Raw genomic sequence first — 21,944 nt, 5'->3', positions numbered from 1 at the left:
AATATCGAAATTAGAAGATAAATGCACTATTTTTAATTACCGGAAATGCGTTTTTCTAAGGTACACAAATTTTTGGTATTGACTATATAGTCAATACATCCTTAAACCGATCCACGTTCCAGTTATTTACGTCTATGCAGATCGATCGAGTCGAGTTCAGATCGACGATTCCAAAATTCACGCGACGATCAAATATACATTCCGATCTCGACGTTCCACGCGTTTCTGTACCGAGTTTTTGTACGAATGCATCAAATCTGGTCGTACGTAGGTTTCTGTCACGAAACCAGGACGACGGAAACAAAGCGAGCGTCGTTTCCTTTTCCGCGTTCAAGGCGAACGGCCGTAAACGCGATTTCTTTTTCTCGGATCTCCCAGCTCTCCCGCATAAATTGTATTAAAAGCGTCGTCGTGGCCTGTCGCGAGAGAGTTTTCGAATAAATTAATCGGTTCGAGCGTAGTAGTCGCGTTGCATGGAACAAGAGAACGGCGAAGCGGGTCAGGGAACCGTGGAAATCGGGTCGAAACGAGGCGAGGCGATGATTAAAAGCGTTCGCCAACTGGGATTTCGCTATCTTTCGGTCCCGTGGGACTTCGGGCGTTGCGAGTCGCGACGAGAAAACGAACCAACGACCGACTCCTTTCTCCTTCTAACGATCGTGACGAATTTAAGAAGTTTCACGCGGCAAGAGTAACGAACTTTCTAGTTCTCTCTAAACGTAATTCAGCATTCTTGAACGGAACGCGAGTGGTCCATTAACTTTCATCGAGCGTCTGACGATCGACAAAGGGTTAGCCGAGCTCGTCGAGGTGTAAAACGACCCAACTGCCGAGCACGTGCTTACTCTCTTCAATTATTATCGCGACTCGCGGGAAAAGAGATTGAAACTAAAAATGTTCTTTTCTTAATTAACGGGTCTGCGTGGCCGGGGGAGGAAAACACGAGGAAAACCATTGTCCGGATCATAATTACGCCTCGGCGAGCCATGCGAACGATACAGACCCCCCGGTCATTGTTGCCCTGCCGCGTTGGCTATAAGCGTTCCTCGGATATCGTGATTAAATTGCACGCTTTTAAACGTGCCTGACCTTAATCGAAACGCGAATCGTGATCTGCTTTGTTGCACGCCGTTTCTGGTCGCCGATCGGTAGCGAATCCGATTTTGCGTTTACCACAATGAAAATCGACTAAACGGCTGAATCATGACCACGATCAGGTCCCGTTCGCGACGGTTGTACAGTATTCCGAATGAACATTAACGAATCTTTGAGGGACGATCGGCTGAGAACAGGGAAGCGAACCTAACAATAAGAAACGTGACAGCCGTGAGTTACGTTGAACCAGTGTCGAGAATCCGAGAGGCTTTTTCCTCGAACGAACCCAATTAGCGAAACCTCTCGCCGTCCTTTTTAAAGTTTCAAGCGGCTCGGCCTCGAACCGGGTCCCCGGCATACCCTTCCACCCATCGCCCTCGCCCTGCCGCTCTGCTAATTTCTTCCGTTTCTCTCGCGTCGCGCTTTTTTTTCTTCCGCTACAACGTATTTACCCGGAAAATAATGAGGCAGGGCCTCTTATTTCTTTCCCAACTAGTCCGCGCGTGTACCGTCGCTGCGATATTTCCGAAACGAGGGAATAAAACGGTGGCGACGATACTTTCCTACCAAGCTGCCAAGTAATTCCGAATAGAAATTACAGTCTCGTAATTGAGATGTCGCGCTCTCGAATGCGTAACGTGACAAGTCTGCTTGTAAAACGTGAACGAATATAAATAATCTTTGTCGACGAAGCGATTCGTCCCACTTTCGTTCGCGATGGAATCGCGAAACCGCGATGGATGGTCGGAATTGTTCGCGCCAGGGGATTATTCGAGGAGGAGGAACGAGTAATAGCTAACAGGGGATTCGATTGATCGATGTTCGATACAGATACGGGAAGAAAGGGCGGTGGTAAATGGGAAGGAGGAGAAAGAGAATCCAGGAATACGTCCACGGGTAAATGGAACGAATTGACGAACGATCGACGGATGCCGATAACTCGTCGGGGCACAATGGCCTCGCATCCGGTTCCGGGCCGTATTAAGTCTGTTATCGCGCTCAGCCAGCTCGATCCGATCCACCGAAATTCCCTCGTCGCTCGGCACGGTTCAAAGGAAGAGACGAAAGTAGGTTGAACCGAGGCTAAGCGACGGAGATTACCGAGGACCTGTGAAACCACCATCGAAAACCAGTTTCACCGTTGCATTTATTACGGACAATGGCGTGGACGAGACTTAAACCGAACAACGTCCGTCGTTTAGTAAAAAATTGTTGCCCAGGTCCGAGACGAATGGATCAACGAGAGACGACGAGAGCGGAAGACTCCGTGGCGCCGTTTCCGTCGTCGAGAGACAACGGCCATTATTATCACGCTCTTTCCCTTCCCGGATTCTTACGACAGTTCTTTCGAGTAAGCGACGCCCGACGTCTATCCCAGACATACGCTAATTTCGTTTCTCTCCGCTATTTTTATCGCTGTCTACGCGTTCTAAGAGTCGTGTCTAATGCGATTACTAACAGCCATTTGCAGAGCAAATATTTGTCAATCACCGGAGAAGTCTTGGAGCGAAGTAATAATAACAATTAATAAGAACTGTACATTGGACACTGAATCTTAAACGCGCTTCGTTTACTCAGTTCATTTCATACCAAAGCAATACATGAAGAGGCGTAGGAAATAAAGATGATCGAGGATCTCTTTGATTTTTCCCTCGGGAACGATTATAAAACGGAACAGGCTCGCTGCCGTTTCAAGGGTCGATCGCTGGTCCACCTTCGATCGTCGTTTCCCCGGTTCCCCTCGTTCACAAAATTCGTAGTTTCCTAGTTACGCAACGGTAAACGTATCGTCGTCTCTCGGAAGGTATCTGACCCGTTGGGCGAAGGAAATCCGGCGATCGTTAACGAAACGAGATGCCCTCGCGAATAGTACGTAGGGAGGGAAGAGAATGGAGGAGGATAGGCCGGAGGTTCGCATTAAAATTCAAATATCACAGCCGAGGAAGAGCCCTCGCTTTGAGGTCCGTGGAGCACGCCGGGCCAATATGAATACATTACAACGTGTTTGCATCCAGCCACGGCTACGGTAATGTCTTCTATTAGAATCATGCTGCCGCATTTTAATACGGAGAGGAACCCGGTCTGTTGCAAATTGCCAGCCCGTTACCTTCGCCAAATATCGTCGATCTCACGTACCGAACGAGGAAAAAAAGAAAGATTATGCGACTCGTAGGAGAGACGATCGACGGCGGCGATCGGTCGTCGACGAGATTAATTGGTTCCAGGGAACCAAAAATTGTTCTGCGAGATATAAAAGGCGGTCTGCCCTTATGGAGAATGTACGAGACAATGTTTTGAAAAAGGAAACTGCGTTCGCAATGCGAGAACAGACAATGAACGGGATCCGTATCCGTTTTCACGGTACAATACGCGTGGCGGTGACTTGAAAAATTCCTGGCCGACCATTATTCTCGGTAACGCGTTATTTCAACGTTCAAGCGAGCCGTTCATTACATCAATTACGCTCGAAACGCGGGCCCACTCGTTAACCCCACCCAGTTCATTTGATGATACGGAATCGCGATACTGTACGAGATTACTTCCGAGGGAAACGAATCTCGAAGAAGACACCTCTCTCCTTCCAGAAAGGGAATTAACTCGACCGATAATCGAGACTGCGACGCTAAAATCTCTTGGGTATCGTCCACTGCTCGTGTCTCGTTTGCAGACACGATGCCGTTTCCAAAGATTGGACTATGGAAACGGTACCAAGAGAAGCATTAAAATTTAGTTTACAATCCCTGTATTTCAAATTCGATCTATCAATAATTTGACGTATATACATGCTAATAAATGTTACGACGAAACTCGAGTGAAATTCTAGACGGAATCGCGTGATACGCTGCGCGTTCAAAAGTTGATTCGCAACGGCCTTTGTTTCCACGATACTCGAGACTCGCCGTTCCCTTTTCCCGAACGAATCGTTTTCCTTTCGCTGCTACGCGAAGGCTGCTACTTCATTCTTTTTCCACGGATCGTTCTCCGAGGTGTACCGCGCAGTTTAACGACCTAGACCGGCCACCGTACATGGTTCCAGCGGGTCGGGAATGCGTTCTTCCTCGGACCACGTACCATTTGTCGCATCTATACGGGAAAACGAGCTGTCCGACCAAGGAAAACCCCGAGAAAAATTTCGTACCCTTAAATGGTAGGAGACTCGCGCGTTCTCTTGGAATTTCGTCGAAGATTAAAAAGAAATGGAAGCGTAGCTACATTCTCGCTCGAATTAGGTTCGCACTCGCGGTGGAAATCGGTTTACCGACGCGGTGCGCGCTGACGACGAAATCTTATTTCGCGAAATTCGAGGTGATTCAGTTTCAGGCGAAACACGCGCTCCTTTAGAAATAGTGAATATTTCTGCGACGCAAAGTGATCGAATGCGACGGAGACTAACAAGTAGAAAAATGTATACAGCTCGTGCGAAATGTTGCTTAAATAAATGCGAGATCGAGGCAGGCGAGGAAGAGGCGAGAGGCAATCGCGTCGGAGCCGAGACCGAAGGGATAAAAAGATAGAGAGAGCCGGGGCTAAATGATAGAGCAAGCATAGGCCGAGAGCCATCGGATATACATATTGCGTTCGAGGACCGTCTATCGATTCGCTACCAGCTATCAGCTTTCGTTGCTAGGCGATATCTCGATGATATCCAACGGCAACGATTCCTCCCGACTCTCTAACCGTGGCGACGTATGCCAGCTATGCAAATGATAATTTTGTCGTGTCCGCTGAGAACGTAGAACCGATCGCGAAGAGGGAGTAGGTACGGGCGAACCCGGAAACGAGTGGATCTCGTTTCGGAGCCGGTTGGAACGGTCCAGCGGGCAAGGACGACCGGGTCTAATCGACCTTCCACTAAAAATCGTTGCCCCGAGAATTCCGAACGCCCACCGCAGGAATGCGCACGGTTCCTTCCAGGTAATCCCCGTACCCGTGAACCACCGTGTTGAAATCCACGATTTTCATCTAACTAAGTATAGCCTAGCCATGCCGTGGTTTCATTTCGTATCTTTTCTCATTTAAATCTGATTTCAGAAAATTCTGGCAGAGCTGATTTTATAAAAGTGTCGGAAGATTTTCATCGATTTGTATCTTGGATATGATAGTACAGAATTTGTTAGCTTATACCATACCCATAATCGTGATTGTTTAAGTCGTTTCAAGAATTCCTACACTTGGAAACGTTTAATCGACTCTAGGCGCTCATTAAAATGATCCGACTCCTCCAAGATTAACGTAACGACAAGTTTAATTGTCCCATCTAACGAGACGTCTCTACTATAATCTCTATGACTAGCGTTATGTTTCCTCGAACCTCGCGTTTAGACCACAGTAAAAGAGAATACATACGTGCCCACGGCAAAATGTAGTAATGTACAGATATAGACTTGAGAAAGGAAACAAGCGTCAATAGTTTGACGACTGTAAAAACAAATTCGAATGGATAATAATAAGAAACGGAAAGAAGCGAATAGAGCGAAGCTCGTTGTTACGTGAATCCAATTTAATGAAGCGACGCTGTGTGCGTGTAATTATCTATTCACGCTTGGCGTGGTCCCGGACGAAGCCGTAATTCTTTAATAACCGTCGATGAAAGAGAAACAGATGCAACAATTATTTGCTGTGTTTGCGACAGCACTCGTATCGTACGATTCTCAGGGAGAATCGGTATGCCGGATACTCGAAAGAGACGAGATAAAAAATGGGTTCTGACGTCCCTAATTTCCGGTCCGCGGTTTGCGCAATGCTCTTTCCGCTAATTAGATGACTGGCTGAAAAACTTGGGCGAACGCGATCGAAGCGGTGGCACGTACGCGACACGAAATACGAGATACATCGTTTGCAAAACCGGGTTACGCCGTCGACCTTATAGGCTCTGAACCGGGTAAACTTGAAACAGAAAATTGAATACAAAGAGAAGAGATCGTGCCACTCGCTTCTGACACGCGTTTGTTATTTCCCTATAAATTCTGGCACTGGTTTTAACGAGCAACCGCGCTCGTTAGCTTCAAACTTACGTCTAAATTTAACGCCGCTATCTCACTCGAGAAAGATTGGATCGCTATAAAAAGGAAATCCGCGCTCCGTTGGCCAAACGTGGCCTCAAACTTGTGATCAATACTACATTCCCACGCAGCCAGATTCTTTCTCCGTCTCGCAGGCGATCCGTTCCCTCGCGCCAGCTGTCTTTCTCCGTCTCTCGCACACTCTCATCAATGACCGGTTTCTCTCTCCCCCGTTCTTTATCCGTACATACACGCGCAAGAATCCAGTTTCTCGCCGCGAGAACGTAACGAACCACGTGCACCGCGTTTCAAAACAAACGCCCGACTACTTACAAGCCTAAACACGCTGCTATCTTCTTTATTTTTCACTCTTGGAATATTCCCAATGTAAAAACGTTAGCCTCGACCACGATAAAGTTCGATTTGTAAGGATTCTCGTGGGCGAAAAACGAGGGCCGAGTAATTTTATAATGTGCTTGGATACGCGAGCGAAATGAAAGACAGGTGCGTAGCGTGTATGCAAAAAACGCGAGACTGTATCGTGCCAGGAGGGAATGCACCGACGAAACAGGTATCGGGGGATGCAGGTGGTGGCCGTTGCCGACGGGGAACTTTCGACAAAAGACGCCCGTCGGACAGAGAAGCGCTCCTCTGTCCGACGGGCGCCTTTTGTCGAAAGTTCCCGGTCGGACAAAGAAATCCTGTGCCGCACAAAGATGCCCCGGCCGTTTCATTTTGTAAGCGGCTTAATGAGAAATTAGACGAACTTCTTTGTTCCCGTTCGAGCTCCGTACTTAAAAAAACGGTGGGAGCTTTAATATAACGTCGAGAGAACGAATAGATCGTCGTTGACGAAATTGGTTTGACGAAAAGTCAGTCGAATTCACCGTAGACTTATTTCTTAAATAAAGCGTGTAAAAAACATATATTTACCGCTCGTTATTCGCTTTCGTAACACTGTTTCCTAGCGTGGCTTTTGTAAACAAGATAATTAAGCTAATCACCTAGACACGCGATCATCGTCTTAATTACGCGCCACGGTTCGATGATTGAAAGGAAAAACCTGAGGGTTGGAGTTAATTTTGTGACACCTTTGACCTCGTCACGCTAATAACTTGTCAGAAAAGTTAATTAATATCGGGCTGAACGAGCAGCGAAAGACTCCCTGTGTTAACCCGAACTTATCCTTCCTTCTACTAAGGAACGCGATAAAGTTTTGACGGCAAGTTTGAATCAGTAGTACGATCTGCTCCATTTTAAACAATGATTCTTAATATAATCGAATATCAGTTGATCCTTTCTCCATTTCCTGACTAAATTCGACAACTCTGATGTTGGCGATCCATCGTTTGCAATTCGATATTCACTGAGTTTAACTTTCTGAGAGCAGTAGTACATATGAAAGCTTTCCACAATGCGATCACAGAAACAAGAGAAAAGAAAGGATCAAAGTTCTCAAGCACTGTACGACAAAATCGCGTTATGCATATATCTTATTCTAAAAAGTTATTTTCATAAATGCGTAATATATTCTGTGTACTCTCACTTACCGAAATTCTAAGAAGTGTTGTCCGAACGTTATCCTCCTTCTGGAAGCACGAGCAGGCAGCAGATCCACTGCAGCACGAAGCAAGCTCACGGAGGAAAAGTACGGTCCCACGAAGCGGCACATGCGGATGTCACAGGAGCCAACATAACCTTCCACGCCGGGCTTCGTCCAGTCGAGACGTAATTCGGCGACGAAGATTAACCCCGAGAACAGCGACGATCGACCGTGAAACGAGCCTGACCCGGTCGAGGCTTCGTTTACCAGCGTTCACGCACGATGTTGGATGAAACGGGATAGCGTCGTTTCTTCTGGCCCACACCTTCGAACGTAGTTTCCAAACGCGTTTACCACCAACCGGCGGTAGAAAATCCTGTGTAGCACGTAAAACACAGCACGAGTAACGATATCACGAAACTTTGCCACACGATATCCGCAATCCGCGGAAGGACTGTTGGACAGGTCCGAACGCGTTCACCCGCGCCCCTCCATCGACCGCGTCGCTGGAGGGGCATGCCAGGTAGAAAGATCGAGAAGGACGGATGATGAACATAAAGAGACTGCGCGAGAACGAGAAAGGAGGATGCAACAATGGCGTTACGGGGTAGGAGAAAGCAAGAGGGATGCTGAGAACGAGAGCAGGTCCGTAACTAGCAAAAATTTCACGGATTCACTTTTTGTGAGGCTATTTCAGTTGTTTGTCGAGTCTCACGGTAATGTATAATGTCTTATAACAAATGAACATTGTGTAATGACGTATTGAAAGTAGGAAATCGGAATGCACTTACACTTGTATAGAATATGCAATGTTACTGTCTTCGCAGCGAAATGCGTAGATATTGTACATTCGCGCACAGTAAAATACGAAAATGCAGATTTATATTAAGAAAATTGAATGAATTACATAAATTCGTATACCTTCGTTGTCGTCCTTCTCGCGGTTGATGCCTTTCTCGCATTACTCTCTTTTCGATAAGTTCGAAGAAACCGGAACGAGTCCCATACGTCCCATAGTCCAATATGCAGCACTTCTTTATTTCTTTTTGCATAAAGAACCGTGATCCTCTTAACTTTAACACGACGCGAACTTGTAATGGCGTCGCTTTTAACGTACTAAAAAACGAGGGAAATAAATCACGACGACAATTGGTCGATAAAAATCGGAAGAAAATAGATTTTTCCTATTGGGTCAGCCGCGTCACGCCACATCGATTGACCAATTATCTATTTTCTCTTGTATATTAATCCAATGAGGGTGCGCGTTATTAACTGTGGATAGATGCTAGCAAGTTTTATTAATTATAAATCGTAATTAAGTGCAGCAAAGTTCATCTGAATTGCATAAAATGTTCAGGAATATTTATTTACGATTAATTTCTACCGATTATTCACAATCAATTCAAAATTAATCTACCAAAACGCGAAATTAGTGATACGTGCCACAGGCGCGAAAAAGTGGCTCGTTGAGGAAAATGGCGGAGATCGCGATCGGTCGAGTTTGTGATTGACGACGCGAAATTACTGTTAGAAGATTTGTACCGACATTCTCCGAGTGCAAACAGGTGTAGACGTGGTCCAATTGTTGCTGCAATTCTGTACAAACCGACGGAACATCGTACCGCATCGATTCATTTGCGATCGAACAATTTGACTAGTCGTTCAATGTGAATGCAAGTGAGTTCATTATTAGAATCGTAGAATTTTAGTCGTGGACGATTGTCATCGATGAATTAACGTTCGATATTCTGTTAGCTGTGCTTTCAGCGAGAAATTCGTCGCGAGTCTGTCGGAACAACGTGTGTCATCCATCGAACAATTGGATAAATCAAGGCTTGCCGGTGCAATTAGACGGATTTACTTCGGTCGAGAGGCACTTGTCATTGTTCGATGCTCTCTACGAGTCCGGTAAGTCGAAATCAAAGTTATTACCATCGTAAGTACTTCGACGCTACCATATGTATTGTGACTAAACGCAGGTAAAGGTAACCTTGAGAGAGACTCGAGTCTCAAACACATTGACCATTAAAAAATCTATCTACTACTATAAATGAAACAATTAACACGAGCGATTCACATACTCAAACTTTTTGATAAGAGTTACAGCCTTGTTAGAGTTCGTTTATCTGTTATGTAGCTATAAATGTCTCCAATGATCATCTTTCATCCTAATATAGATCAGATCGAATCATCGTCGATCACGTCATGTGTATGCCTCTCAATTTAAATCGTCCATAAATAATTGAATTGTAAGCGATCGTATCGAGTTTATCTTTGACACAAATCTGTGAAAAGAGGCTGTAGCTCATGATAAAACCTCATGTATTTAATTTCTCGCATTGCGATCATTACGTTTATTACTGAAACGTAGAACGTATAAATGACATTGCACGGAGCGTATGCGTGGAATGAAAAGGGGATAATTTTTGTTCCGTTGTGAAAGGCAGTAGGCAGTGCATGAAAGAACTGGAGCAAGAGAGCATCGGTAGATTTTCCGTATAATTGGCATCGTGTACGGTGTACGAATATCGAGCGAGTTCGTTACGCTTTCTAAGGCCCGTCCTCGAATATTTTTCCGGGAAATGCCGGATCGAAATGCGTCCACAATGGCCAATTACACGCGCTCGTAAGCCTTTCCGATTACGATTCGAACGCGTCCCAATCGCGATTTTACCCCCTTTGTCCGTTCGTTCTCGATCTGCCTTTTGTGCGAACGCACGCCCAATTATATCGCCTCTCGTCATCGATTCCGTTCACGTAGCAGCTGGTATCTTCACGTTCGCTAGCCATCTTCGACGCACGACCACGTACAAATTTTCCTAATTCTCTTTTTAACGACTGCACTTCGTAATTCGAATTTGACGAATGAATGTACATATGGCTCAGGTAGATCGAGGCAGCCAAAATCGAGTGTTGGCACGCAAGTTGACATACGAGACCGTTGTCTATCGTGTTAGGATGGCAAATTGACACAGCAGGTAACGGAATTACTCATTAAGATGACATGCGGAACTGATAACGTTGAGTAAACGAAGACATTAAGCAAAACGACAAATATTGCTACAGATACGCGAATCGTAAACCGAGCGAAATTCTATTTTTATTGTTTGTCGTCATAAATCTCGGAAGATCAACGATCATATTACAAAAACTGTTCGGGTATCAGACGCGTCGAATGAAACTCCGCCGATTGATAGGTGTTTTAATATTCAATTATCGCCAGACACCATTCCCAGGGCTTGATAACGAATGCGTTTTCGTGTAAATAAAGGGGAAAACTGCATCTGGATTTTCACAGCGGATAGGAGCAATATTTCCGTATGATTTACATGCCGAGCGCCCCGGCTCGCTCATTAATAATTCAATTTTCAATCTCGCCTCTAATACTCACCAATCCGTTTTTATTTTTTCTCGCCTGCACGCACGCCTTTATTCCCAGACGAGATAACGATAGGATAAGACGAAAATAATTGGCGTCGAAAGAAAGGCAGATATTTGTCAGCCGACTTCGAAAGCGGAAGAAAAATAGCGTCGATTTTCCAGCTGGATTAAGCCAAAATTAAGGGCAGCTTTAAAATGCACAGGCTTAATGGATCTCGCTAGTCTGTTTTTATGGTTCCAAGCCTGATCTCTTCTCGTGGCAGCCTTTTACGCCACCCCTGAGAAACGTCCCCCCGGGGAGAGCATAGCACGATGACGTCCTTCCTACTTATTCATGCGAACCGTAATTTTATGATAATCGAACAATAAACCACGACTATTTATACGTCGCAAGGGAATCGAAGCTTTATTCAATTTTACTTCTTAGTCGACAGCCGCAACAATATTACCGCGGTTTTATTCCACGTTTAAGTATCGCAAACAAATTAATTAGCGCCCACCGGATAATTCTATTTCCAACGCTGGAAATTTCGTGCTTGCTTCACGTATTAGAATACTTTGTCAAACTACCTCGTCTCATTTTTTGTCGGAATCGAACCCATCGAACTTGTTTTCGAGGTAATCCGACCGTGCTTTTTCAAGCCTGTACTCGTAGATACGAGAAACGTTCCTATTTTTCAAAAAACGATGTAACGGAGTACTGTTTGCGTTCGAGCGTCCTCCTGAAATAGGCAACCGTGTATATATCGACGCAGAGCGGATGGTCGTTGCCGTTTAATTAGAAATAATTAGTAGAGAATCGTGGGAAGGGTCAGATTACAATTGCTCGTTTATTTACTTCATCCGATTATATTTATTTCATCGTCACAAGTAAATGCATCTATAAAAATCGTAAGAATTATGTACAATGACGATAGACGAGACGATAGATAATAACAGTATTCCGAAACAAAAAAAAAAAAAACAACAGTACACTAAGGTAACAACGGAAGAAATGCGTCGCGAATGATTCTCGATGTGGGATACGTAGTACTTTCACGTACGTATCCCAGCGTGAACTTTGGATGCACATATTACCTATGCGAGTCGTTTCCTTAACAATGGTAGAGAACGATTTCTCTGAAGTGCAGTCTTGCGATTTTATCGCGGAGAAACGATGAGCCAGGGTCGGTGGAAAGATCTCGGCTAGAAACGGCGAACTGAATTCAGTTTTTACAATAATTAATTAACAGGCGTGCCGACATTTTTATGAGACGGTGTTCAATCGATGGCAAGTAACGTCGTCCAGCGTACGTTTCGTGTTTTACCGGGAAAAATGTTGTCTACCGTATCATGTTTTGACTGAAATCAAAGTTCTCGAGGGATCTCCGTGGAATTAGGATAGGAATGCTTGTACTTCGGGCAACTATGAACCTAAGATAACGCCTTCGGGATTCTCTTCTTTATCTCCTAAAACGCTGGAATTCTTGCGCCGATTGTAACCGCGTTTTAGGCTTTGTTATTTAGGATCATCCCTCGAACGCTTAATCTCTCGTGGCTTCTCAGAGAAGGTGTCGATCGACCCGTACCCTGAACGTTTCCGGTAGACCATCTGCGATCGGTCCTCCTCCCTTTCGTATCATGGCTGTAAAATGAAACGTCGCGTTAATCGAAAGTCTGACAAAGATTTATACGGAATAGACTGCGGAGTCGATGCATTATAAAATGAGAATAAGTGCGCCCGTGCAGGTACGAGTGACTGACTCGCGTTCGCTCAAGATTTGTTTTATCTTTCGACTGGAAGCAAAGTGCACTTAGGAAGGTACTCATACATGACTAAGAGGATCAATGTTTGCATTCCTGTTCGGAATCCCATTAAGGGAGCCGACTGGGGTACAAGTTAATCCCGATACAGGATATTCTTTCGAGGCTAAGAAGGTAAACGATACGTCGCCGTCCCGAAAACGGCTTTTCCCCTTGATCCACGTTAGGGTTCTCTCCCATCGACGTTAAACCTCGGCAACGTTAAACCCCGGCGAGTCGCGTCGTAAAACCAGTTTCACCGAACTTCCAACGACGATTTATCGTCGACCTTTACGGCCAAACCTTACAAGATAATCCGCCTCGCGAAAAATCCTGATACGCGCCGTTTACATGATAAAACTCTCACACTTTTTCTTGGCAAACTTTTTCACACGTTGCCCGACAGACGCGAACTTGCAGCAAGTTCAGAACTACGTGGACACCTGCCACTTTTCCGATATAAGATACAGATTATCGCACAATAGTTGAACGTACACAATGCTCATTATGCATTCGAACTGGATCTATTATTGTTAAAATCGAAAGAGGGCAAATACGTCACCTCTGCTTTATGGGTATCGACGCTGTTCAACGCGACAATCTCTGGCGAGGTGCACGGCTCCTCCTCGGTGCACTGCTTCTGCCCGAAAATGATTTTGTACATGAAAGACGAGAGAAGGGCGCCTCCGATCGGTCCGAACCAGTAGATCCAATGATGGGACCACTGATTGTTCCACAAAGCCGGTGCCAATGATCTGGCCGGATTCATGCTGCAACCTGTATACGGGCCGACGGCGAGAGCGAGGGCTGCAACCGTCAGACCGAATCTTACCGGCACCGAGTCCATGTTCTTAGAGTTTCTGACGTCCCAAACGGCACAAGCGCACAGCATCAGTATACCGGTGGCGATGCCCTCGAGCAGGAGACCCTGGATAGCTGACAACTCCGTGTGAAGGTCTGTCACGCAGAACATGTCCGTCTCGTCGATGGTTCTGCTGGTCAGCTTATCAGTCGGAGTTACCACCTGCGAAAAGTCACGAGTTTGTCCGATGTCAAAGAGAAACATATGAAAGATCTAAGATATCAAATATGTTTTAAATTGATACCCTGAGAATCTACGATAGATCGGAATGTAAATAGCCAAAGCCCTGATCTGATGAAAGAAATTCAGTGAAGCATGGATCGATAACGTAACTCGGTTATCGCAGGTGTTTGTTTGTATGGTGCACTTGTCCGCAATTCATCGATACGATACATGAACGAGCCGTGATGTACGATATGTATACATATACGTACGTATTATTTAGTACACGGTTGTCATTGTTGCATAAGTTCGCGAGTGACGCTCGACTCTTCTGATTATACAGGGGTCTTGAACCCCGATAAACGTATGCAAGGGCAAAGATCCGGCTGAACAACTTTTATCGAAATTGCGTGTATCTTCGAGATTTATATGTTTCCAGCGATAAACTTTGGTTTACCTTGAGCATGCCGTAACCTATCACTCCTCCGAGCATTTGGGATAGGATATAGACGAATCCTTCGGGTATAGTCTTCAAGCCGAGGACCACGGAGCCTATCGTGATGGCTGGATTCACGTGGGCCGCGCTGATGTGTCCGATGGACTGCAAAAAGAAAAAGAGAGTCGTTCGAGCGACGTCCTCTTCGGATTCGTAAAGGAAGCGGCGAGGACACCGACCTGAACCACGATCATGACCGACAGACCGAAGGTCACGGCGATTTGAAAGTGGGACGGGATCACTCCGAGGCTTCCGATGCAGCCCATGCAGCCTAGAAAAACCAACATCGACGTGCCGATCAACTCCGCCAGTGCGGTCAGCACGGTGTTCTTCAAGGCTCCCTCCCCGTGCATCAGCCTCTTGAAGCCTGCAAGACGAAACACTCGATGATCTTCCATCCGTTCAAGTAGTTCTTTTCCAATGCATTATTCAAGACGATCTAACGACGGGAGCAAACACTTCGTAACCAGAAGGCAGCGTTTAAAATTATTCCCTATCAATGACATAACAGCAACGACTCGTTGACAAGATCAATTTCAATTCTCACCGCAATTCCAAACCATCTTAATACGTGGAACCGATAAAGCGAGACAGTTAGCTGTTGCAATTAGTCAGGCTCGAAGGACGGACCGCTCGCACCGACGGATAAAACGACAACTGACTTGTAGCTCCACACGAAAATTGTCTTCTTGCCACGCGGTAGCCGAATGCAAATACACCAGCGATGCCGAGACAATGCCGGAAGACAAACAAGATTACCCGCCGTTACTGCGTCTAACATTATCTTAAACATGTTTGCCTCGATCGTACGGTATTGATCTCCTATCGAATTTAATATTAACGGAAATATTCCTGACTTGGATGTTCATAAATGGTCGATTACTTTATCGACGAGGTCAGCGAATAATTAAATTGCAGTTAGTATATATTTAGAGGAAAATTAAATGAAAATAAGAATCTTGTATTTGAGTCACGCAGACGATAACTGAGTGCGCAACGTGGGCACGTTCTATTTTGCATAAAAACGTACAAAATACTAATAATATCCGTTGGGTGTTAATGATTCGATCAGCTTCTTTGCGAAAGAAGAAAAAAATCGTAAATTACTCGGCGCGCCTCGACTCGGAAGGTGGTTGCCCTTGAAACACACCTGAATTGGTCGTAAATTCGCTTTTCCAGCTTCATAGAATTTCAATGGCCTACGTCACTTTGGAATCGCGTACCTGAGGATAGACCGTCCATAAATCACTAGTCGTTGCCGTGCGCAAGGAGATAGCGTCAGGAATAGAAGTCGCTGAGCAAATTGTAACGTTGCTCTATCGGATTTCGCTATCGGAAAGGCTTAGACAAGTTTTTGAAAAAGAACCTGGAACTCGTTCTCGATTCCCGGTTGTTCATTCGCGGGGCTGCGAATTCGCCCCGCATATTTCCTGACCGAAAGTAATCAGAATGCACGCTCGTCGAGAGGGCGCAGAGGTGATTGATGCGCCTCGCTGTCCACCGGTGCCGATGAAAACGTTCGTACGGTGTTGGAAATTGGATTCATATACATGCATGATCTTGTTACGTACTTAATTGAATAGCCTCGAGTCGAGTAGTTGAATTTCTCAGTTGAGACAAGAAAGACCTCCGCTTTTTCAAATACCACCTCCGGAATAGAGTGTTTAATCTAATCTGTGCAATATCAAAAAATCGCGAAACGATCAGCACGACCTTTCACCAAGGATAGTACAGTGTCCGCATATAACCGTTTATGGATTTTATGGATGGATCATTGTCGGAATGGTAGATTTACAATCCCGTCGGACGATCGCAGTAATTACTGTTTTACGCGCTCGTAAAATACTAATAATAGTTTCAATTATCAGAAACCGAAGACACGATAACGTAGCATGTTTATTAAGAACGTCCAACTCGTCTCTAATTAGGAGAACGACCGCAGGTATGATATATGCGACTTCCCAGCAAGTCATGTCTACATTTTCGCGATTTACGCTAATGCAACGAGTAATCACGATTCGTTGGATGCATCATAATTGAGCGTGGGCAGTATTTATATCAGCCATCGCATTGTTCTCGCTTCGATACGGTTTTCGCTGCGTAAAGCTCGAGATCGATTCGAGTGGTCTTCATCTTATCGGGTCATTTGACTTTGTTTTTACATCATTTCTAATAAATACACGATGTCCAAACATAGATTCTTTATCTATTCGCTTTCGAGTACCAAAAGAATCGTCTTGACGGTCCGTTATCGACTGCAAGTGGAACGTGACGTATAGAATTCGCTATCTACGTTAAATAATTTTCTAGGACAAATTTATTTAAGTGGCCCGTCTCAATTATTCATGGGAAAGTCGACCGAGAATATCAGTTCACGTTTTCTATTCTAACAAAAACCTCAGGACCTGGGCGGCGTAATGCTGGATAAGATGAAAATAGATCCTCGCGTTCAATCATTTTTGGACAAAGTCTCCCGCGAACAATCGAATCGGTGTCTGGAGATTATGCGGCAATTAGTGGGCATAATCTGGCTGTTAGGGGGATGGAACGTCGCCGTCGGATATAGCGCTCGAATTGACTAATGATCCGTGACGCCGCGGCCAGCCTTTGTTTTCCACGGAAACCGTTCCCGGAATCGATCCTCGTCGGTTTTCCCTCCTTCCAGATGATGGAACTGCTCTCGTGTGCGCGAAACGATTAAAGAACACGTGGAGATCACGTTACGACATCGGAGGGAACTCGATTGAGATACGTTTGCATCTGGGGCAAGTGTTATCGAGTAACCTCGACTGATAACGCGATTCGGTCAGTCGATAAAACGAGCTGAACTCGTTTCCAACTCAGGGCTATCAAGGTTGGTACCCGATGTCCTGCGAAATTTTATTTAAACCGGTCTAACTCGGTGCAAAATCATGGGCAAATTTTTCAACGCGAAAAAATCCCCGAGTTTCCATTGTTACGTTCGGTCCTCGAAGTTTATCTGTGCTCCCCGGCGCCCCAGTTGGGTTTTTTAAAGTCGACAGCTGTATCAGCGGAATAGATAATCTGGTATTCATAACAAACGTTGAAAAAATACTGTTTTTCGCGAATACAGATAGAAAGGGGTTTCGCAATACCAGGGTTATCTCTGGCTGTAAAACATAAGAGTGCAGTGAAGAAGCTTTCATAGGAATGAATTGCAATTAAATATGAGTTGAAACTGGAGCTAGGATCGACTTTGACCCAAACGAAAGTCGAAGCTATTTTAAGTCTCCCCTAGTCGTCGATAGCCGGCGAGAAAGAGTTTAATTAAGGCGATGCACAGTGCTCGGTGGTAAAAACAGACGGAGAGACTGTATGCGTAAATAATGAATGGTTGCGCAATGAAAAATTCGATCGCGCGATGAAATTACGTATATTGTTGCGCGGCCACGTGAGCGTAGTGCAAATAAGCGCGCCTCTCTCGATTTTGCATATCTCCGTTTTAAACCGATAAAGAGTAGCGTAGATCCAGCTGTTCGAACGGACCGATAGAACTGACAAAATAGTTGCACAAGGGAATACATGGAACAACCATTCGGTCGTTAATTATTATTGACAGACGATCATGCGACGAGCAACGTAAAAATTTCATGTCTATTCCGCTCTAACGCTAGGTAATTATCCGCGCACGTTATCTATCATCGTTTGCAATTGAAATGTTCAACGTGATCGGAACGTTGTTACAAAACAAAAGAATTACCTTTCTCGCTGGACCACCGTGAACTGACAATTAAAAAAAAATAACCAATCGAGTTCTCTCGTAATGAATATTTAGCTCCGGATATAAATGAAAACGATGGTCGTTTCCTGTGAAACGTCGATTATGCATGGATGGAGGTGCGCGATCTTTTTTTTTAAACGGTATGCCAATGCCAATGCGCGGCGTCAAGGTGAGACGCTGCAAGAAAGTGTGAACCTCCGTTTCCACGCTTTACGTAACCACCGAATCGATTTTAATCGGCCCTCGACACTTGCTCGATAAGCAGGCGCCAACTCTTATTACATCCTGCGTACCTCGATAGACCGTAGATTTCGCGAGATTAAACTCCGTGGCAAATGATTTTTAGTTCGATAAACTACAGGAATATCTGTATCTACGTTGATCCATTGATTGCAGATCTTCGTTCGCTATAAAGTTGTTGGAAATCAAGTTTTCCTCGATGAAGGCATATAAATCTCTAATCGACGGACACAGTCTTATGATAAATACAGAGCAGCGATTGGCAATTTTCTTTTAAGTGATGGTTCCTTTCGAATGGTTAATGGATCTTATTGACTCACACTGTCTATTAATAAAATCGCAGTTAATACCGTTGGAATTGATAAGTTGCATAGAGAGCAATGAATTCCAGTCCGGTGAAGCGTTCGATTAGAATTTCACCGAATCGCGTAACGAACGTGAGGATAAACACAGTCCATACGGAATGATTTAGAACTGTGTCATGTGCGAACGTTTCGAGTTACTATTATATTCTATATAGAGTAGATAGTTGTGTATGTCGCGTCCGGAAACAACTATCGGGACACATGGTGCCAAGTTTATTTACTATTATCGTAATTGCTTTCCTTTGTCTCTGATTAAAACGGGATGCAGTGAGCACGCTTCGTCGATTAATCATTAACTATAATCAATTGTTTAAAGTATATCAAAGCTGTCAATCGCAATTAGTTAAATCGATTAAGCATAGTTTTATGCACGATGTTGAAACTAAAAAGACACCTCTCGTTTGAAATCGATCCTGTTCCACTCTGTATAGCGCATCTCTGGCAACTCGAGTTACGATGCGCCATCGAAGCCAACCAGTGTCCTCCGAGCTCAGGCGACACAGAGAGCTTAGCTCAGGGCGAGACTTCGGGTCTTTACGCACGACACGACCCAGTTATAAATTCTGACTAAAACGAGAGATTCGCGAACGTGGTACGAAGCGACCGCATCGATTACTAGACCATCTGTTTCGCGAACTCGCGCAAGGTTGATCAGAAGCGACCCAGAAACGAGGATCGATCTCCAGGAAAAAACGACTCTAGCGAAGCTCGGAAGCGTCGGAGAAGGTTCTGTAGCTTACCTGATCGCACGTCGTTGGTCGACATGCTGACGTCTGCAGGCACTCACTGTACACTGACGCGCGGAGAGATCGTGATCGAGATCGATTGGGAGCACACGGTGGAGGAGCCCAGACGTACCGCACGGCAGCTCGTCTCGATTCTTTGTGAACGGCCACGGTCGTACGCACTTTTATCGCGGCCGCACGTGGTCACTCCGGTCACTCCGGTCACTCCTCTTAATTCAACATTCTCGCGGTCTCCTCCACCCTGCTCGATGGTCGACGCCGCCGTTGCAGTCCTAGTCCGTCCCCTCTTCTACCACGCGGAATTCGTGTGCGCGCGCCATCCGACGACCGTACGACCAACGGTTTATTTTCGATTCCCCGATGCATCGAGTTTATTTTTATCTCGTCCAACAAACTCCGAGTAAACAATACGTTTGCACCAGTGCGCGTATCCCAGAGGAAATTCGCGGGAAACCGGGTGGCTCGAAACTCTTAACGCCGGGTCGTTCGCTCTGTTTGAGCATAATGTTTCAGCGCCGAGTCGGTCAGGGTGGGTGAAGGGACAGAAGACAGTTTATAGCGTAAAACGTATCAAATTTATTTGCGCCTCACAATACGGATTCGAACCAGCCTTCGCTCTCATTCGATCCCGAGATCAATAAAAAATGATATTAAAACAGTTTCTCAAAGAAACAAAATACTGTTCTTCTCGCCTTCCTCGAGGAGCCATTTCCTTCAAAATTACCTGGGAACTCGGAATTCCGCGACTCGCTCGGTCGTGAATATGAATAAAAAAGGAAATTCGTTTTTGGCAACGGTCTAGCAACCGAAAAGCTCTCCGCGCATTACATCCCGCGAAGCCTATAGCTCTCGCTTCACCGGGCCCTGCGTCGTTCTTCCGGGACACGATCGGGATCTCTCGATGGAATAATTGTGAACCGTGGACGATCGGAATGCAATTCTGCTCTCTGAAAGAACGAATCATTTTAATGTTCGCCAACATTCACTCGAGCGCGTCGGTATCATGCATCTTCAAAGAAATTTGACAAGGAGCGCACCATCATCATCTTTCAGGCTCAGATTTCTAATTTTCGCAATCCTCGGGTTTCGCATTGAACAAGCATCGGTAGAGAAGCGAAGAGATGATCGCGCCGGTGAGAGGCCCGACCCAGTAGACCCAGTGGTGTTTCCAGTTGCCGGTCCACAGAGCCGGGCCGAATGACCTAGCGGGATTTAAGCTACATCCCGAGTACGGGATGAACACCAGGCACAGAGCGACGATGCAGAAGCCGAATCTGATCGGTACCGAGTCAGTGTTCTTCGCGTTGCGACAGTCCCATAAACCGCAAGCGAAGAACACCAGAATTCCCGTGGCCACTATTTCGGCCAGCACGCCGTTCAGCAGAGCTACTTTGTCCGAGACAACAGTCACGCAAAACGACTCCGTTTGCCCGGCCTTAGACCACATGAGTTCCGACGGAGTCATCATCTGGAAGAGGCTCGATTTAGGCTCTTGATTAACTGACAATAAAATGACATCATTAGGATGGATTACTTTTATGATAGCGAAGCCCAGCATGGAGCCCACGCACTGAGAACCGATATAAAGGATCGTCATCGGTAGAGACAGCTTTCCTAGGATAAGAGCAGCCGTCGTTATAGAGGGATTTATGTGAGCGCCGCTGATGTGCCCAACACTCTGAAACAAGGTCGACGACATGATATCAAACGATTAAAAATAAATTCCGAAGGACGAAGGAAACGAAAGTGTCTGGCGATGTTCAAACGCGTTCCGCGAGCGCTGAAACGTAACCGAGATACCGGGAAGCCTAAAAATAGATTTCAATCTAGTCGTTGACCCCTGATTCTCTTTGGATTGACTCGATTAGCAATTGTAAGCAGCCGACGAGTTTCTGAAATTCCGAAATGCCGGGTCAGGCCAGATGAACCTACCCGAATCTCATTAACGCCGCGTAATACAATCGGCCTGATATTAATTAACGCTTCGCGACTGCCGTTTCGTAACACGGGATTCGCTGGGGGAATGTCGCGAGGCGACTTCCAACACGTTCCGATCTCCCATACCTGTATAGCGATCATGACGGCCAAACCGAAGGTCATAGCGATCTGCAACGTCTGCGGCTCGATGCCCAGGCTCGCGATGCACCCACCGCATCCTAGAAACACCAAGATCCCGGTGCCGATCACCTCGGCGATGGCGATGGTCAGCGTCTCCCAGCCGGAGGCATCCTCCCGCATCAAATTGGTCAGCCCTGCAACGAGACCAACCACGGAAACGGTGAAGAGGAGGACAAAATCGGACGTGGACCGGATCGACGACGGTTCACTGTGTACGATGATGATGTTCCTTCACCACGGTCTTACGCTAGCTAGCTGAACCTGCGAGGCAATTTTTGTAAGGAAAGTGGACGCACAGTCATTGCGGGAGTCGTCGGAAGACGCGCAACTCCAGGCCATCGTTCCCGATCGAGAGGCGACCGGCTACCGACGAGAAGGTGGTTGCGAGACAAACGACGCGTCTCGAGAC

The 21,944-nt window shown here is 45.8% G+C and overlaps 3 protein-coding genes across 5 annotated transcripts in view; all 3 read right to left on the bottom strand.

The window, feature by feature from the left end:
• Positions 1-8,153, bottom strand: part of alpha-Man-IIb (alpha-Mannosidase class II b) — a 51,310-nt gene extending 43,157 nt beyond the window's left edge. Inside the window, exon 1 of the mRNA XM_018026009.2 lies at positions 7,649-8,153. The gene's annotated coding sequence lies outside the window, so the exon portion shown is untranslated. The remainder of the gene's footprint in view (positions 1-7,648) is intronic.
• A 3,698-nt stretch (positions 8,154-11,851) lies between these two features.
• LOC108625758 (aquaporin-like) lies at positions 11,852-19,670 on the bottom strand. 2 transcript variants are annotated; one of them, XM_018026014.2, is made up of 5 exons: positions 19,412-19,670; positions 14,504-14,691; positions 14,286-14,429; positions 13,367-13,828; positions 11,852-12,646 (listed from the first exon to the last, which is right to left on the bottom strand). In XM_018026014.2, exons 1-5 carry the CDS (start codon positions 19,434-19,436, stop codon positions 12,641-12,643), a joined length of 825 nt encoding a protein of 274 aa, XP_017881503.1. In that variant the 5' UTR covers positions 19,437-19,670; the 3' UTR covers positions 11,852-12,640. The 2 variants fall into 2 exon arrangements, with proteins under 2 accessions (XP_017881503.1, XP_017881506.1); XM_018026017.2 differs by lacking the exon at positions 19,412-19,670 and adding an exon at positions 14,872-15,035.
• A 299-nt stretch (positions 19,671-19,969) lies between these two features.
• The window catches only part of LOC108625757 (aquaporin), a 6,703-nt gene continuing 4,728 nt past the window's right edge, over positions 19,970-21,944 (bottom strand). The window contains exons 3-6 of one of the 2 annotated variants that reach the window (XM_018026013.2): positions 21,482-21,669; positions 20,952-21,095; positions 20,464-20,885; positions 19,970-20,364 (exon numbers count right to left, since the gene is read on the bottom strand). In XM_018026013.2, the coding sequence (XP_017881502.1) occupies positions 20,481-20,885; positions 20,952-21,095; positions 21,482-21,669 (737 nt within the window). In that variant the 3' untranslated portion in view covers positions 19,970-20,364; positions 20,464-20,480. Of the gene's footprint in view, positions 20,365-20,454; positions 20,886-20,951; positions 21,096-21,481; positions 21,670-21,944 lie in introns of both variants that reach the window. The other variant, XM_018026012.2, reaches the window with a different exon arrangement.

Source organism: Ceratina calcarata, unplaced genomic scaffold, assembly GCF_001652005.2.
Source record: "Ceratina calcarata isolate Rehan_Ccalc_2016 unplaced genomic scaffold, ASM165200v1 scaffold369.2, whole genome shotgun sequence".
NCBI classification, from domain to species: Eukaryota; Metazoa; Arthropoda; class Insecta; order Hymenoptera; family Apidae; genus Ceratina; species Ceratina calcarata.
Note: the sequence above shows the minus strand (reverse complement) of the source record. Positions and strands in the feature narration are given on the sequence as shown.